This window comes from Pongo abelii, chromosome 1 (genome assembly GCF_028885655.2).
Source record: "Pongo abelii isolate AG06213 chromosome 1, NHGRI_mPonAbe1-v2.0_pri, whole genome shotgun sequence".
Taxonomy (NCBI): Eukaryota; Metazoa; Chordata; class Mammalia; order Primates; family Hominidae; genus Pongo; species Pongo abelii.
In genome coordinates, this window is record NC_071985.2 from 223,709,974 (window position 1) to 223,727,989 (window position 18,016).

The 18,016-nt window shown below is 45.6% G+C and overlaps 1 protein-coding gene across 4 annotated transcripts in view; it reads right to left on the reverse strand.

The window, feature by feature from the left end:
- PEX14 (peroxisomal biogenesis factor 14) overlaps nucleotides 1-18,016 on the reverse strand; it is a 157,652-nt gene that overhangs the window by 115,905 nt on the left and 23,731 nt on the right. Inside the window, exon 2 of one of the 4 annotated variants that reach the window (XM_024253252.3) lies at nucleotides 10,238-10,345. The exons of the other annotated variants lie outside the window; for them this stretch is intronic. Within the exon in view, the coding sequence (XP_024109020.1) occupies nucleotides 10,238-10,270 (33 nt within the window). The 5' untranslated portion in view covers nucleotides 10,271-10,345. The remainder of the gene's footprint in view (nucleotides 1-10,237; nucleotides 10,346-18,016) is intronic. 4 annotated transcript variants of the gene reach the window in all.

Sequence of the window (18,016 nt, forward strand, 5' to 3'; positions counted from 1 at the left end):
TAAAATTCAGATTTCTAGCACCTATAATTACAGGCCTCTCAAGCCAGGCTCCTTTAATTAATGAACCTGACTCCTCTCTCTTCAAAGGAAGTCTGCATACGGGCTATATCAGAGGGTGAACCGACCCAATCAGTGCCTATCTGATCACTGCCTGATGCAGCCAGCACTCTGCCCCCAATAGGACAGGGAGTTGCCCCTCACCCCCACCTCCACTGCCCAGTTCAATACATCTCAATCTGGCACAAGCCAATTGTGCAGTTAAGGCCATCAAACAGTTCTTGGAACTTAAGGGAAGAGAAAGCAGCTTTTCTGGGTGTGACCAGCAAAATCCAAAGAGAATTCGATTCTCCCTGGTTCACACGCTCCCCTGACCTCACTTCTTCCTACTGCTGGGATGAAATGCAGAGTGCAGGCTGAAGGCAGTCACTGGTCAAGGCTGGACAAGCAACAGAGGGAGCAGGCTTGGGCTGTGAAAACTGGAAAAGAAAAGAACAGAACAAACCGAGGTCTGACCGTCATCCCAAGGCTGAACTAAAACTGCGAAGAAAGGCTCTGCCACCTTAAAACAAAACAGGTGGAGAAGGGCTTGTGAGGCACGGCTGTTGCTCTCCAGGTCTAGAGAAGAATCTGAGCGCATCCCAAGGACAGCCCATGACCTCGGGATCACTCGCCAGGCTGTCTTCACCCATTCTCCAAACTATTTTCTTTCTAAACCAATACCTGACGACCAGTTTTTAAAGTACTGGCTTTCCTTCTGGCTGTTCTGGAGCAGCTCAGCCTAATCTGCTTGTATCTGCTTCAGATGCCAAGTCAATCCATAGCTATTCTCCTGCAAGCAGCTAGAAGCTGGTTTGTACCCATGTTAGCTGGGAGACCAGACTGTCCTTGGCCACAACAAAGACTAGAAAGGGTTGCAAACAAAGTCACAGATGCCAGCGCAGATGAGGCTTGGGTCAAAAATCAAGACAATCCCAGGTAAAGTTTCAGGCAGGAGACTTGAGATCCTGTAAAAGACTCCCACGGACCTGGCAATAATGAAAACAGGTTTGGTTCAGTCACTACCATCTGATAACCATTTCTCAAGGTCCCACAGCAAACCCAGTGGGTCCCACAGCAAACCCAGTGGGACAACATTTGCATTACTGACCAAATAGACACACTCTTCTACAAAGAGAGACAAAGTTCTCAGAATATGTACTCAGTAACACACTTTCTACAGTTCTTCTAGTTTCTCATCTGTGATTTGGACTATAAAACAGGGCTGGGGAACAACCCAGAGAACAGCATTAGCATTAATAAATGAAAACTTAAGACATGTAGGCCTGGCTTCTTAGTTCTGCCCAGGGTATTTCACAGTGCAGATGTCAAAAATTGAATTAGATCATTCGGTATTCTGCCAGAAAAGGAGTTTCCAGTGACTTTCTGCTGTTGCAAATACAATTTTGGAAGAAAGGGGAAAAAACAGTAACATCAGTCTATCCAATGGTTAAACCCTCAAATCAAAGCAAGGTATGATCACAGACCACTGAGTCTAACTCCACAGCATCTGTCTTGTTTCCTGGCATGGCTACCTGCCATCGTTATGCCCAACACACAGAGGCTAATATAGGATATCATTTCTGCTCTCCCATTAGATCCAGTCTTCAAATCTGTCAGCATGTCACAACCTGGATCCCCTGACCACAGCACACAGTGGAGTTCCAGGCTGAGACACGACAGGCTGATTACAAGGAGCAGCCACTTCCTTTTTCTCAAATCACAAGCAGACAAGCAGCCAGGGCCGGGTGAAGGATTTTTTACTTTGGTTTGGTTTTTCAACCAAGACATTCTCAAAGTTCATTGTTCTTTGAAGTGGAAACATTTAGTTTTCTAACAAACAATTAGAAGCACAGGAGTAGAGAACATGAAACTGAGAACAAAGCTCAGGATACGCAAAAATAAGAGGCTGGGAGGCAGCTGAGATCAGGAATGTCCAGGGATCCTTGGCCACACAAGCCGGCCAGGCACTCTCTTTCCAGGGTGTCTCAAGGGGAAATCACCCATCGATCCTGGGACACACGAGTTCTAGGACCAATCCCTTACCTCAGAACAGCCTCAGCCTCAAATTCCTGCTTGCGCTTTAATGTTTAAATTATTAAATGCATTAATGTATTTACATTATTCAAGTCTTATGTGCATTTTTCTAAGATAATTTATGTATAAGAGTTTGAATGTCCATGACTGTTAATGTCTACAACCCTTCCTGTTCATTATTGATTCTGGAAGAAAAAAAAAAAAGTCAGAGTTTTAATGCCTTATTTTTAATGTATTAAGAGTCTGAATAAGTGCATTCTCTTTTTTCTTTTGTAATTTCATAATTTAAGTAGCGCATTTATTAAACTGACACAGTATGAATTGTGGTGAAGCCTGGCACAGATCCATGCTGCTGGAGAGCCCGCTGGAGGACGGAGCCCACTCTTCTGTGACCAGACAGTAGCCCGGCCCTCTCTCCGCACTCTCTTCCCACCTACACAGGGGCAGGTGGCAGGGGAGTGGCAAGCATTTGCCCAAGGAGATTTTCTCCCTCCTTTTTCAAGTTCTTGTCCAAATCAGCTCTCCTTGTTACCCAGGCTTTTAAGGGGGACAGTTTTCTGCACACAGAAGTTCTCATCTAGATGCACCGCAGGTTATAGCCGAACAGATCGCAATCAGTACACAATTTTCAAGAACAATAAAAATGCCAGAAGCTTGGTGTAGCAAAAACAACCAAACAACTACTTTTTTAAAGGAATCTCCAAATGAGAGACAAACATCTCAAAGAGACAACACCTCCAACTCAAGCAGAAAAACTTCTTTCTTTTGAAATCCAGTTTCCCCAGCAGATAACCCCTCTTTCTCCTATAGCCAGTAGAGCGACAGTGACACCCAATGGCCTATTAGTTCAATCCCAACTGAGCATTCCCCAATGGCTTTCCCTAGAGTTGCATCTTAGGCCCAAAGTTCCTGTGTGAACGTGGAACCTTGAACAAAATAAGGTATTAGCTACTCACCAAGAAGGTGAATCGCTAATAGACCAACTTCCTGCCAGGACATTGAACAAACACTGTATATTGTTACACACGTGCACAAACAACACAGTATAGCACACCTCAATATGGCATCTTTCTGGCGGGTGACGACCACATGCGTACATAGGCGCACGCACATACACACATACAGATGCACAATACGTGGGCTGAGCAGCACCGTACAAATCAACCTGAACTGGGAGAAAGGATGACAGAAGTTTCTCACTGCTGTTTTAGAAGGTGACTCTGCCGTTTCTAACACCACACACACACACACACACACACACACACACACACAGGCATAGATTATTTTATACATTTTTTCCTTTTTTTCTATTTCCTTCTTTTCTTTCTTCTTTTTCTCTTTTTTGGCTACTCATTACCATTCTTTAACTGTTACAATTTATATCAGCATATAATGTCAAATAATTACAGGGAGCGGAGCTCACTCTAGTGAGGATATAAACGCGCTGTGGGAATCTACAGATTTAAACAAATAACACTCACAGCAGGGGGTGAGCGGAAGAATTAGCATTAATATCCTGCCTGGGAGATCCCAGTGCACTGGTACTGTTTAAATACAGATCTTTTCTGTAACAGTCAATATGACAGCTCCCGGCAATACAGCCCCTTTCCCTTTCCCAGTCAATATAGCAGCCAGTGAAAATAGAAATGTCCCTATAGCAATCAATATAGCAGCCAGCTAAAATAAACCCTTCCCTTTTAAGGGCTATATAATAGTCAGCTAAATGGAAGAATTGGCACCCCTGCTGGATAGCTCAGCAGAGAAGCCAAGGAATGAGCAGGCCATGAGCACTAAATGATCCTTCTGCTCCTCAAAGAGGCTCTGCCCGGGGAAGGGGAAGATATCCTTAGGTAGAGAACCAAGAGGGAGCCTGCGAAAGACACTTGGCTCCCAGGCCCTAGGAGTAATTACCCATGTCCTAAGCAGGCTATAGGGCCACCCGTCACTGAGGTTCAATTAAAACGGCCAAAAACTTTAGAATCCTTGTTCAAGCTGTCAGCTGGAACAGGGGAACACACTGGTCTTTGGTGGGAACTGAGAGCATGTTGATTCAAACCCCGCCACCATCCTGTTCCCACCTTAGCCTCAGAAGGGTAGAGTATTATGTGAACAGCCTGTAGTTTTCTGATTTCTAGCATCAGGGATAGCAGCTATGTTAGAATCAGACAACCAGCCAGGTGGGTGAAAAACAGCATTCTATGTGGAATCCTACCCCAGTGTATATACAGAACTCACTTTCAAAACTCACAGCCATCAATTTGTTAACTATTGTGAAAACATGCTATTTTCTCCCACTCACATCATAGAAAACACTCTCACACTCTCCTTCATTGGAGGCATACAGGAAAAAAATTTATTCTAATATAAATCAAAGGATGGCTCACCCTGAAGGCCAAAATAGACCAAAGGCCTTTTATAAAAGAAGGAAAAGGGCCGGGCGTGGTGATCTACACCTGTAATCCCAGCATTTTGGGAGACCAAGGTGGGTGGATCACGAGGTCACGAGATCCAGACCATCCCAGCTAACACTATGAAACCTCATCTCTACTAAAAATACAAAAAATTAGCCAGGTGTGGTGGCACGCGCCTGTAGTCCCAGCTACTCAGGAGGCTGAGGCAGGAGAATCGCTTGAACCTGGGAGGCGGAGGTTGCAGTGAGCCGAGATCACGCCACTGCACTCCAGCCTGGCGACAGAGCAAGACCCCACCATAAAAAATAAAAATTTAAAAAAAAAAAAAGAAGGAAAAGAACAGGGAGCATTTCATTAAAAAACGATCCTATGCATCTGAATATATTGTTCTTTTTCATTATAACTAGCTACTTCTAAAATTAGTTCAGTTGGATTTAAGGATTTGACAAATGTGGAATATAACCACCGACGCCAGTGCAGGTTTCCAACCAACACCCCTGAAGTTAATGCTGGGATTCTGCTATGCTTCAAAGCAGGCGAACATCAGGGATCCACCCCACCTTCATTAAAATTCCACAATCTGTCTGCCATCCTTTGGATGAATCCACAGAAGTCCCTGTTTCCCTAGCCAGGTGTTTCAACACCCAGCAATGCTCATGTCATCAATCAGGTGATTTAGTCAAGTGCCACAGTGTCAGGTATCAGAAAAAAAGATCCGGAAAGTCCTGGTCTGAGAGCTCTAGTCCTTAAAAATTTAGACTTCGGCCAGGCACGGTGGCTCACGTCTGTAATCTCAGCACTTTGGGAGGCTGAGGCGGGCAGATCACAAGGTCAGGAGACCGAGACCATCCTGGCTAACACGGTGAAACCTTGTCTCTACTAAAAATACCAAAAATTAGCTGAGCGTGGTGGCAGGCGCCTGTAGTCCCAGTTATTCGGGAGGCTGAGGCAGGAGAATGGCGTGAACCCGGGAGGCGGAGCTTGCAGTGAGCCAAGATTATGCCACTGCTCTCCAGCCTGGGTGATAGAGCGAGACTCCGTCTCAAAAAATATATATATTTAGACTCAACACCCCACCTAAGCCATAAGACTGAGCAGAAATTCTAGTATGTGACACCTCCGGAGAGAAACAGGTTAACACGATCAAGCCTCTCTTCTGGCAATACACATGTTGATGAGGTCCTGCAGTCCACAGAAGACTTGGAAGTCAAAGAGGTCACAGGTCCCAGAGACCACAGAAGTCAGAGGTCCCACGGGCCACAGAGGTCAGAGATCTCACAGGCCATGGAATTCAGAGGTCCCGGGGTCCATAGAAGTCACAGTCCCACAGTCTATGGAAGTCAGAGGCCCCACAATCCACAGAAGTCATAAATTCTACAGTCCACAGAAGTCAAGAGTCCAGAGTCTACAGATGCCAGGGGTCCCTCCGTCTCTAGAAGTTATAGGTCCTACAGTTCATGGCAGACTTTCCTAGGAAAATTTCAACTCTGATGTGCATGGCCATTTCCATTTCTAAACCCTACACAAAAATCTGAGGGGAGACACTCTCAATCAGATAGCATTAAAGCTGGAAAGAACGCACCATGATGTTAGCAAAAACCACTTCAACTACTCATGCCATTAGAGTCATCAAAGGGGGGAGGCAGGAAGGAAGGGAGGGACAGAGAAAGAGACAGTAATGAAAGAGAAAATAACTCTGAAAAGAAAGGAGAAAATAGAAATACAAAAGATTAGAAAAAACAGAGGAGATAACAAAATAAAAAAGACAAAAACCTCACTTTGGCATTTACAGTTTAAAGCTTTCAGGGCATTTTATGAAATGACAGTTGCAATAAAACAAATAGAATGGTGAGTCATCTGGGTTCCAACTTCTGAGTCAAAAGGGGCTGTTTCTAGACAAACCAGCAGCTCTGCTGCCTGCACATTTAACGATGCCTATCGGTGCACCACAGCTACGGAACAGGATGTGGAGAGAGAACGAGGAGGTGGGAGTGAGCATTGTCTTTACTGGTCCCAGTGTCATTGCAAATAAAGACTGTCAAGATTTAAACCATAATAATGGAAAGGCTATAAAGGTCTCAGTTATAATGTTTCCTCTGATGTTCCCTTTCATAAAATGGCCTCTTCATGTTGCCTACATAGCAGTCATCCCCTGAACATCGGCATATGTGTGGCCCAGTGGGAATGTTGCACCCTAAGTTCCTAGCAGGACGCCAGGCAGCAACTGTGCAATCCAACTCCTTGGCTCATCATCTCCATCGCACATAAGTGAGCACACACACTCACTCATTCCGCAAATATGTATGAGTGCCTATTTTCTGCTGGGAGCTGAGCAATACGGTATATGCCCATCCCATACAGGGCTTAGCAAAGTGCCTAGGTGCCAAACACCCAGGAAACACACACGCAAAATGTATACGGCCATACAACACAGGGACTCCTTTCCTACTTTGGCACCTAAAAGTCTTACATAAGTGCCTGGCAGCCAGCAGGAAATGGGACTTTTCCTTCTCCATGCCAGAGCACAGTAGATAAGCTGGAACACAAATCAGATAAATGCTCAAAAAGGGTGCTTAATACGGCGCCCACAAAGACGTGCCTTTACTTGGACACATCAGACAAAAATGCACAGAAACCTGCTGTTTCAACAGAATTATTTATCTGCAGCCTGCCATCTAACCATTCTAGGCACCAGGGAACCTCAAAGGAAAATAGAAACAAAACCTCTGCAAATTAATACTTTGTAGACATGCCAAGGAGGCATGAACTAAGACACCAGCAGCACGTGTAGGGATGAAATGAGGCTGAAACCTGTAAACCAGGGAGCCATGTGATGCAATTAGAGAAGCCAAAGTCCAAAATTAGGAAAGGACCGATCTAGTCAAGCCCAACTTGGTGGCAGTTAGAGAATAATTCACACTTCTAGGTGGGCAGCCTGTGCCAACCACAAACCATCCCTGGGCTGCCTTCCCTGCTGATCTATAATTGGTGGGTCAGTGATGGAGCTACCAATTATCTTGAGGCCCCCTGTATTTAGTTCACAGACAAAGGGAAGCGGGAGAGACCAGTTAGTAATGAGTAAGTAATGGCCACGAAAATACATTGTATTATACAGAGCTGCTTTGGCAGGAAAAGCCATTTGGAAAATAAAGCGTAAAAGAATAAAATAAGCTGGAGAAACTCAATTTTCTCCTCCCTTCCTCCCAAAGCCACACTTAGGATAAAATGAGGTTTGTGCAGGTTAATCCTTAAGAGGTAAGAAAAAAATGATTAAATACATTAAAAAAATCAATTGTACATTAAACCAAATCCAGGAACTGCAAAAACAAACACAGCGGCGTTCCTCCAGCCGGCATTAGCTCTGCCAGTCTGGTCAGTAGGGGATACTCCCCACCTGATGGAGCCCGCTGAGGTCACAGAAGACAAGCAGAGAGGAAGGGGAAAGAACCAGAGCTGGGGAGTGGGGTGGGACCACAGATCTGGATTTCACTGGAACTGAAGTTATTTCTAGATATTATAAAGGAAGAAATAAAATGCCTTATAAATGGGGCTCTGGGGACCTGGCTGAATTCTTCAAAAATCCAATAGAAATAATAATAATGAGAATCATTTGATAAACAGAAATTATAAACCACCTTACTGTCAAATGATGTGCCACTATTTCTCGTTATTTCTTCTGTTTATTAACAAATTCTATTAAATGCCATTTTTCAGACAACAGAGAGAGCTGGAGAGGTGAGGTTAAGAGGCATGCCTTTGCCGGGTGAGGTGGCTCACGTCTGTAATCCCAAAATTTTGGGAGGCTGAGGCGGGCGGATCACGAGGTCAGGAGATTGAGACCATCCTGGCTGACACGGTGAAACCCCATCTCTACTAACAACAAAAAAAAATGACAAAAAAATTAGCCAGACGTGGCGGCGGGCGCCTGTAGTCCCAGCTACTCGGGAGGCTGAGGCAGGAGAATGGCGTGAACCCAGGAGACGGAGTTTGCAGTGAGCCGAGATCACACCACTGCACTCCAGCCTGGGCGACAGAGTGAGACTCCGTCTCAAAAAAAAAAAAAAAAAAAAAAAAAGAGGCATGCCTTTGTCTTTCAGGAATGCCACTCTCTGCAGTGGAGCTGGATGGAAACTCCCACCCTTCCCCAGTATCCTGGGATCTTCAGACTAAAGCCTGAAAGAATGCAAAGCCACAAGAAAGTGGCCCTAGGTCACCCACTCCTCCCTCAGTGGAGTCAAGGCTGAGAATTCTTAGCTAATCCTAAATAAACCTCACATGGCTGAAATGTCACGGCCAATTTGCTTCCCTGTGTGGACTGCAACCATCTGGTTCTGCCTGCAACCAGCCTTTCTCCTCCTGGGCACCTGCCTCAGCCACACAGCTGGAAGATCTGGCAGGCAGGAGCATTCAGGGCACAGTAGGAGGTGCACTTCTGGGAGGGAAGGGAGCTGGGACTCACTCTGACAAGGCACAAGTTGCCCATATGTCAGTCTTGGACCCCCATGTCTAAAAATCTGGCACATCCAAGGCCGGGCGCGGCAGCTCACGCCTGTAACCCCAGCACTTTGGGAGGCCGAGGTCAGGAGATCGAGACCATCTTGGCTAACACAGTGAAATCCCATCTCTACTAAAAATACAAAAAAAATTAGCCGGGCATGGTGGCGGGCGCCTGTAGTCCCAGCTACTCAGGAGGCTGAGGCAGGAGAATGGCATGAACCCGGGAGGCGGAGCTTGCAGAGAGCCGAGATGGAACCTCTGTACTCCAGCCTGGGTGACAGAGCGAGACTCCGTCTTAAAAAAACAAAAACAAAAACAAAAAAAACAAAAAACTGGCACATCTGCAATGTTCCCCTTCATGTGTTTCTGAAATAAGTCATTTAGAATTGAAGAGAAACCTCTGTAAGACTAGTTTGGATGGGGGAGGGAGTGGGGTTGGGGGAAGTGCTGACAGGAAGAACAGGTAATCAACCATATGACAGTGGTATTCCCAACAGAATTAAAGACACGTGCCCATGGGGGAAAGTTTCAAAACCTCTAAACATTATTGGAGTGGGTTATCAATGTCTAGCTCTTGGCAACAAGTAAGATCTGACAGAAAGATTTTACTCTCTTAAAGACATATCTATTCTCTTATCTTCAAAGCAGGTGAACTTTGCTGCCTTAACTCTGACAATGAAGAATTTGTGGATGTTGATAGAAACACAGATAAAAGATTTACCTGACGGGGCAGAGAAAGTAGAAATAAAAGATCCTGGATATTGTATTTTCTTTACTTATGTGGATTCCGGTGACTCCCTGGAGACCTGCAGGCACCACTTTAAGAGCTGGAGTCCAGAGCAAATTGCTCAATTGTCCAACCTTCTCTCTGCCAGCAGGAAACAGAACAACAAGTGGCTGCTGCCCCCTAGAAGCTACCAGGGACATAGCACCTTGCTATATAGACATCAGATGAAAAGATCCTATTATCTCCTCTCCATTCCATAACCTGTCATTAGTGAGGTACATGGGTGCAGACGCCTCCTCTGAGCACAAGGAGGCACACATCACCTGTGATAAATTAATAGGCGCCTTTTCAACAGCTAAGATGCACACAAAAGACTCCAACCACGGAGAGCACACTAAGGCAGCAGCCTCAGAAAGGAGGTACAGAATCACCAGGCAGCACCGAGCATCGGCTGCAGCTACGTTTGTGCAGCGGGCGCCCCGCACACACGCCAGCGTGCCTGACAGCGCAGTCCACACCGCACCCATACCTGCTCTCCCCGTCTGCACAGGTTCAGCAGCATGGACACCAGCTTTCAATCCCAGTCCTGCCACTTCTTAGCTGTAGGAACTTGAATGCTCTGGGCTCAGTCTCCTCACTGCAAAATGAGTAATTCTCACAAATGTGTTGGAATCAAACAAAGTAACCAAAATAAAGACACCAACAGCGAGGCCAGAATATTACAGAGTAGAAGCCCTCCTGGCCTATGTGATTGGAGCTAGTAATTGTTCAGTTAATCAAAAAATCCGTTAAAGCAGGGAATCAAAAATGGAACCTGCTCCACATACCGAAAACATTTTCTATTAACTGAAAACCTATAAACATTCAGTCACTGCTGATCTTTTGATGTAAAGCCAAGCCCTTTGCTTTGAGTGTGGGCCCACAGACTGAAGTTCCCAGACGCCTTTCTTGCATAAACCCTACCCATAACACAGCCTCCACAACGTCTAAAGCAAAGTAAGAACTTCAAGACATCAGTAAAGCAATCAAAGTACAGAATCCTTCTAGATGTTTATGATCTTCCTCTAATGTTTAACTGTCATCTCGCTCACACCTAATTTGACAGCAATGTTTTTAGCAATTCACATTTAGCAAAGCATTTAACTTAGTTTTCATAAAACCCTCTTTTCACATTTCTTTTTACAGAACACATTATAGCCGGGCGTGGTGGCTCACTCCTGTAATCCCAGCACTTTGGGAGGCCGAAGCGGGCAGATCACCTGAGGTCGCGAGTTCAAGACCAGCCTGACCAACATGGAGAAACCTCGTCTCTAAAAATACAAAAAATTAGCTGGACATGGTGGCGCATGCCTGTAATCCCAGCTACTCAGGAGGCTGAGACAGGAGAATCACTTGAACCTGGGAGGCGGAGATTGCAGTGAGCGAGATCATGCCATTGCACTCCAGCCTGGGCAGCAACAAGAGCGAAACTCCATCTCAAAAAAAAACAAAAAAAAGAACACATTATATTTGCAGAACCCCCTCTTCACACTCTTAGTTCACCTGTTTACATCATATTTAATACAAGGACACAGGTTTAGGGACAAACTAGCTCCTGGGATACAGATGAGTGTGGGAGAGACTGGCTGAGGACCTGCCTTGTTCAGAGCACCAAGAGCCTGGTAAGTACGTTCCATGGGGCCCAAACAGCAAGTCGGTCAGACAGGGATGCCAAATGCAAGCTCTTGACACATTTTTAAAAATATGTTCTTATTGATACCCCGGCTTCATTTCACAAAAGATTCTAAACGACTCTCAAAAGTACACATAAGCCTGTAATCCCAGCACTTTGGGAGGCTGAGGCGGGCAGATCACTTGAGGCCAGGAGTTCAAGACCAGCCTGGCCAACATGGCAAAACCCTGTCTTTACTAAAAATACAAAAATTAGCTGGGCATGGTGGCACACACCTGTGATCCCAGCTACTCAGGAAGCTGAGGCACAAGAATCACTTGAGCCCGGGAGGCGGAGGTTGTAGTGAACCATGATCGTGCCACTGCACTCCAGCCTGGGCAACGGAGCAAGACTCCATCTCAAAAAAAAAAAAAAAAAAAATACACACAAGCTGGGCCCAGTGGCTCACACCTGTAATATTGGCACCTTGGGAGGCTAAAGAGAAGGTTCACTTGAGCCCAGGAGACTGAGACCAGCCTGGCCAACACAGTGGGACCCTGTCTCTATAAAAATTTAAATAAAATTTAAATAAAATAAAAATTTCAAAGTACACACAAGACAACAAGATCAGCAAAGGAAAAGTATGGTAAAGGGGGGAAAAAGATTTTGTTTTGTTTTTGAGACAGGTCTCGCTCTGTCACCCACACTCACTGTAATCACGATCTCCTGGGTTGATGCAATCCTCCTGCCTCAGCCTCCAGAGTAGCTGGGACTACAGGCTTGAGCCATATGTCCCACTAATTTTTGTAATTTTTATAGAGATGTCACCTCGTCACATTACCCAGGCTGATCTCAAAACTCCTGGGCTCAAGCAATCCTCCTGCCTCAGCCTCCCAAGGTGCTGGGATTACAGGTGTGAGCCACCATACCTAGCCTAAAAGATGTTTAATACGTGTTCTTTATTCTCCTTCTCCATCAAAATCCACTGTCAGTAAATGCTAGTTAAATGAAACCATTTATAGAAATAATCATTGGCCAGGTATGGTGGCTCATGCCTGTAATTCCAACACTTCGGGAGGGAGGCCAAGGTGGGCAAATCACTTGAGGTCAGGAGTTTTGAGACCAGCCTGGCCAACATGTTGAAACCCCATCTCTACTAAAAATACAAAAACTTAGCTGGGTGTGGTGGCGCACACCTGTAATCTCAGCTACTGAGGCTGAGGCAGGAGAATACCTTAACCCTGGGAGGCGGGGGTTGCGGTGAGCCAAGATGGCACCACTGCACTCCAGCCTGGCTGACAGAGTGAAACAAAAAGAGGAGAAGGGAGGGGAGGGGAGAGGAGGGAAGGAAAGAAGAGAAAAGGAAAAGGAAAGAAAGAAAAGAAAGAAGAAAGGAAAGGAAAGGGAAAGGGAAGGGGAAGGGGACGGGGAAGGGAAAGGGAAAGGGAAAAAGGGAAAAAGGGGAAGGGGAAGGGGAAGGGGAAGGGAAGGGGAAGGGAAGGGAAGGGAAGGAAAAGGAAAAGGAATCAATCAACTTGTGTGCTTGATTGTCAGCAACTCCTTGCTACCATACAGCTGCAAAAAGTGGCCCTGGTCCTAAAGACCCACTTGCTATGGGCCTGGCTGGGCCAACACAGAGAGAAAGGCCTCTTGGCAGACACAGTTGGGTAAAGGGAATGATCGCTGACCCAGAGCACCGCCCTACACACTCTGCACACAAACAGGAGAGCTGTGCCCCCAGGGTCACTGTGAAGGCAAGAGGTCACAAAAGTGGCAGCATGTCTTCTTCTTGACAGGGGTAATTTATCCAAACTCCTGCTCCACTGGGGGCTATGAGTTAGTTCCTCTCTACCTCTGACTGTCAAGGAGTGACCCTGGATAGATTTACTTCAAGAATCACTCAGTGTCGGCCCCATCTCTAGACTGTTCAGACAAACTCATAATGGCAGAGGGAAGATTTGTGGAGCAACAAGCATAAATCTCGGTTATAACTACAAACCATAAAAGAAAGGAGAGCTGGGAGGGAAGAAGGAAGGGCGGTGAATATGTCCTTCTCCAAAGCACCACTTTATCTTCCTGCGGTTTCTCACAGCGCAGAAGTGGGACTAACTACAAGATCATATTTTTCAAGCCAAAAATCAGTCTGCATGGTTTGACAATGAGCTAAAATATTTTAAATTACAATTATCCTGGAAAATGGGCTGGGCACAGTGGCTCACACCTGTAATCCCAGCACTTTGGGAGGCCGAGGCAGGTGGATCATTTGAGGCCAAGAGTTTGAGACCAGCCTGGCCAACATGGCAAAAACCCATCTCTACTAAAAATTAAAAAATTAGCCAGGCATGGTGGTGGGCACCTGTAATCCCAGCTACTCAAGAGGCTTAGGCATGAGAATCACTTGAACCCCGGAGGCAGAGGTTGCAGTGAGCTGAGATTGTGCCACTGTACTCCAGCCTGGGCAACAGAGCAAGACTCTGTCTCAAAAAAAAAAAAAAGAAAGAAAGAAAAGAAAAAAGATTATCCAGGAACATGTAGGGCACTTGGTTATCTTAATCAACACAACAGTCAATGGTTTTCAAACTGGGGGCTTTTAGATTTATCCTGAGTTTGCCCCATGGAATACCTATGCTTTAGATCACGCTTAAAAAAACACTTTTACATGAAAATTCTTTGAAACTGATGACTGATTTTAATCAAAAGAAAAACATTTTAACAGAGGAAATTTTATTTCCTCTGCCTAAATAAAAGTTTTGTAGATCACATCTTCAGCAATGGTAAGGCATGTAAAGGAGCTCTAAGATTAGCAAACTCAGGATAAATCTAAAAGCCCCCAGTTTGAAAACCATTGACTGTTGTGTTGGTTAAGATAACCAAGTGCCTACATGTTCCAGGATAATCTTTTTTCTTTTCTTTTCTTTTTTTTTTTTTTTTTTTTGAGACAGAGTCTTGCTCTGTTGCCCAGGCTGGAGTGCAGTGGCACAATCTCAGCTCACTGCAACCTCTGCCTCCGGGGTTCAAGTGATTCTCATGCTACGCCTCTAGGAGAAAAGGGAGGAAACAGAACTTTTTCTTCTGAAAGAATGATGCCAGGGATAAGATTAAAGACTGCATTCCAGGCAGGGCGGGGTGGCTCACACCTGTAATCCCAGCACTTTGGGAGACTGAGGCGGGGGGATCACTTGAGCCCAGGAGTTCGAGATCAGCCTGGGCAACATAGTGACACCTCGTCTCTACACAATTTTTTAAAAAATTTAGCTGGGCATGGTGGTGTGCACCGGTAGTCCCAGCTACTGGGGAGGCTGAGGTGGGAGAATCACCTGAGCCCAAGAGGTAGGGGGCTGCAGTGAGCCATGATCGTGTCACTGCACTCCAGCCTGAGTGACAGAGCAAGACCCTGTCATTAAAAAAAAAAAAAAGAAAAAGAAAATTGAATTTCCCCAATCACTGAGTAGCTCTGATAAAAGGCACCTGAGTGCTCAGTTCCTCAGTTCCCACATCCTCAAAATAAGGACACTGCCCATTTATCCAAGAGTCAGGGCCTCTGATTACAGGAACAACAGCAAATATAAAGCATTACTATAAAAGCCAGGAACCTAAAGTATAAACAAAGCTGAATAACTTTTTCAAATTCCATTTCTTTAATTATTACTCCTAAGAGTTTCGATTCATCTAATAATTATTTGTAAAAGGGCACCTTAAAACTGCAAAGCAACCTCTTCATTTACCTGAAAGAGGAAACAATGTAAAGGGCACCGCCTAGTCTATGCAATAAACCTGCTGTCTGTGATAGGAAGGACAGAGTAGGAAGACGCAGTAATTTCAAAATCAGTAAGTGGCCTAGAGATCATAACCACCCAGAAACAGTATGAAGCTTTGCTCAAGTTCATCCATTTCAGCATCCAGTTCTTACCAGCTTTCTTCAGCAGATCTGGCAGAGGAGGTGGGAATCACAGGCACCCTCCCAACCAAAAGTCAGTATACACGGACACTAGTGTTAGAAACGTTTTCTTCACTGATACCTTTATATTGTTGATGAGAGAGGAGTGAGGAAAGAGGACAGCCATTTTTTTCCTCTCTGAAAAGTGCCTAAATCTCAGGCCCAGGATGCTGGATCTGATAATGGTGACAATGTTACCTTCAGTGAAGTGCACCGTGAGCCCATCCGTGGTTTATACTTGATTTTAGTCCCCAAGTTTCTCTGCAGCAGTTGTGAGGGGCACCCTGATGAATATGTTGCTAGTAACGGTTTAAGCACCAAAATTTTTGTAGATGATTTACTGTTTGGGCAGGGGGGTTGGGTTTTGAGACAGAGTCTTGCTCTGTTGCCCAAGCTAGAGTGCAGTGGTGCGATCACAGCTCACTGTAGCCTCAACCCACCGGGCTTAAGCAATCCTCCCACCTCAGCCTCCCAAGGACTACAGGCACTCGCCACCACATCTGGCTAAATTTTTTAAAATTTTTTGTAAAGACAGGGTTTCACTATGTTGCCAAAGCTGGTCTCAAACTCCAGAACTCAAGCAATCCTCCCGCCTCTTCCTTCCAAAGTGCAAGGATTACATGCGTGAGCCACCACGCTCAGCCAATGATTTGCTTTTTAAAAATAAACTAACAGGGGCCGGGCGCGGTGGCTCACGCCTGTAATCCCAGCACTTCGGGAGGCCGAGGCGGGCGGATCACGAGGTCAGGAGATCGAGACCATCCTGGCTAACACGGTGAAACCTTGTCTCTACTAAAAATACAAAAAATTAGCTGGGCGAGGTGGCGGGCGCCTGTAGTCCCAGCTACTCAGAAGGCTGAGGCAGGAGAATGGCGTGAACCCCGGGGGGCGGAGCCTGCAGAGAGCCGAGATCGCGCCACTGCACTCCCGCACTCCAGCCTGGGCGACAGCGAGATTCCGTCTCTAAAAATAAAAATAAACTAATAGGGCGGATTTTGAATTATCCCTATAATATCACCCCCAATCACTTGAATCCCGACAGACATTCCTGAGCAGGAAAAAGAGGTGGAAGTGACAGCTAGTTTCAGCAAACCTAACTCTGCACGGAAATCAACCACTACAGACTTTTTAAATAATTATGTTTAATACTTCGAAATTAGGTTTGTCATATTTATATATTTTTCCTGGAAAATGACAAGTTCCTGAAATCCCTGAATGGCTGGTTTCATTACCCATGTGCTTGTAAAACACTTTCATGAATACAGTATCAAAATCAATTTTATTTCCCCACAAAATGCTTAAATGTTACAAAATATATACGTATTGTCATATACATGCACACATGAGTGCACACAAAGAAACACATAAGCATGTTAATGTCATTCTTCAGAAATGTTTTTTGGTGAGTCCGGACGTGGTGGCTCATGCCTGTAATCCCAGCACTTTGGGAGGCCAAGGCGGGAGGATCACTTGAGCCCAGGAGTTCGAGACCAACCTGGCCAACATGGCGAAACCCCGTCTTTGCTAACAATACGAAAATTAGCTGGCCGTGGTGGTGCACGCCTGTAGTCCCAGGTACTCAGGAGACTAAGGCAAGAGAATCACTTGAACTCGGGAGGCAGAGGTTGCAGTGAGCGGAGACTGCACCACTGCACTCCAGCCTGGGTGACACAGCGAGACACCGTTTCAAAAAAAGAAATGTTTTGGTGGGAAAAAAAATGAGAACCACTATCCACAGTGAACCTGCCGACAAGTACACCAAAGTATTCTAACCACAAAAGTCACAAAAGACACAAATGCTGAGGAAGCTGTGCCAGGAATACATGTTAGAGGTCTTTGGCAGACAGGCAACTGGCTGTAGCTATTCTTTTTGCTATTCTTTTTTTTTTTTTTTTTTTTGGAGACAGAATCTGGCTCTGTCTCCCAGGCTGCAGGGCAGTAGCACGATCTCGGTTCACTGCAACCTCCGCCTGGTTGCCGGGATTATAGGTACCTGCCACTACACCCAGCTAATTTTTTTTTTTTTTTTTTTTAGTAGAGACGGGATTTTGCCATGTTGGCCAGGCTAGTCTCGAACTCCTGACCTCAGGTGATCCACCCGCCTTGGCCTCCCACAGTGCTGGGATTACAGGCGTGAGCCACTGTGCCTTGCCTGTTCTTACAGAGATCACAGTACTGGCTCCCTGAATCCATCAAAATACGCCTTCTGATTACCAGCCTCTGGTTAATTGGCTTGTAAACCAAAGAGAAAATCTTGGGTGTCCCAGGGGTAAGGTGGATGAGCTTCCCCACGACTGAGATCAAATACATGATGTAGAACCCCCTGGACAAGGTTCCATCTGAGCCTCAGGAAGAAACCTGAGGGTACTTTGGCACTTAGAGAGCAAAACTACTGAGATGCAACCTAGATCTGCAACTGCAGAGCATCTTTATTTTGAAGAATTCAGCATACTAAAAAATAGTAATCCTAGAAAAAGGTGATAAAATAGAAATTGCTGTCATCAGTTACAAAAAAAATTGTAGTTTGGGGCCGGGCACGGTGGCTCACACCTGTAATCCCAGCACTTTGGGAGGCCAAGGTGGGCAGATCACAAGGTCAGGAGATCAAGACCATCCTAGCCAACATGGTGAAACCCTGTCTCTACTAAAAATACAAAAATTAGCTGGACATGGCAGCGCGTACCTGTAATCCCAGCTACTCTGGAGGCTGAGGCAGGAGA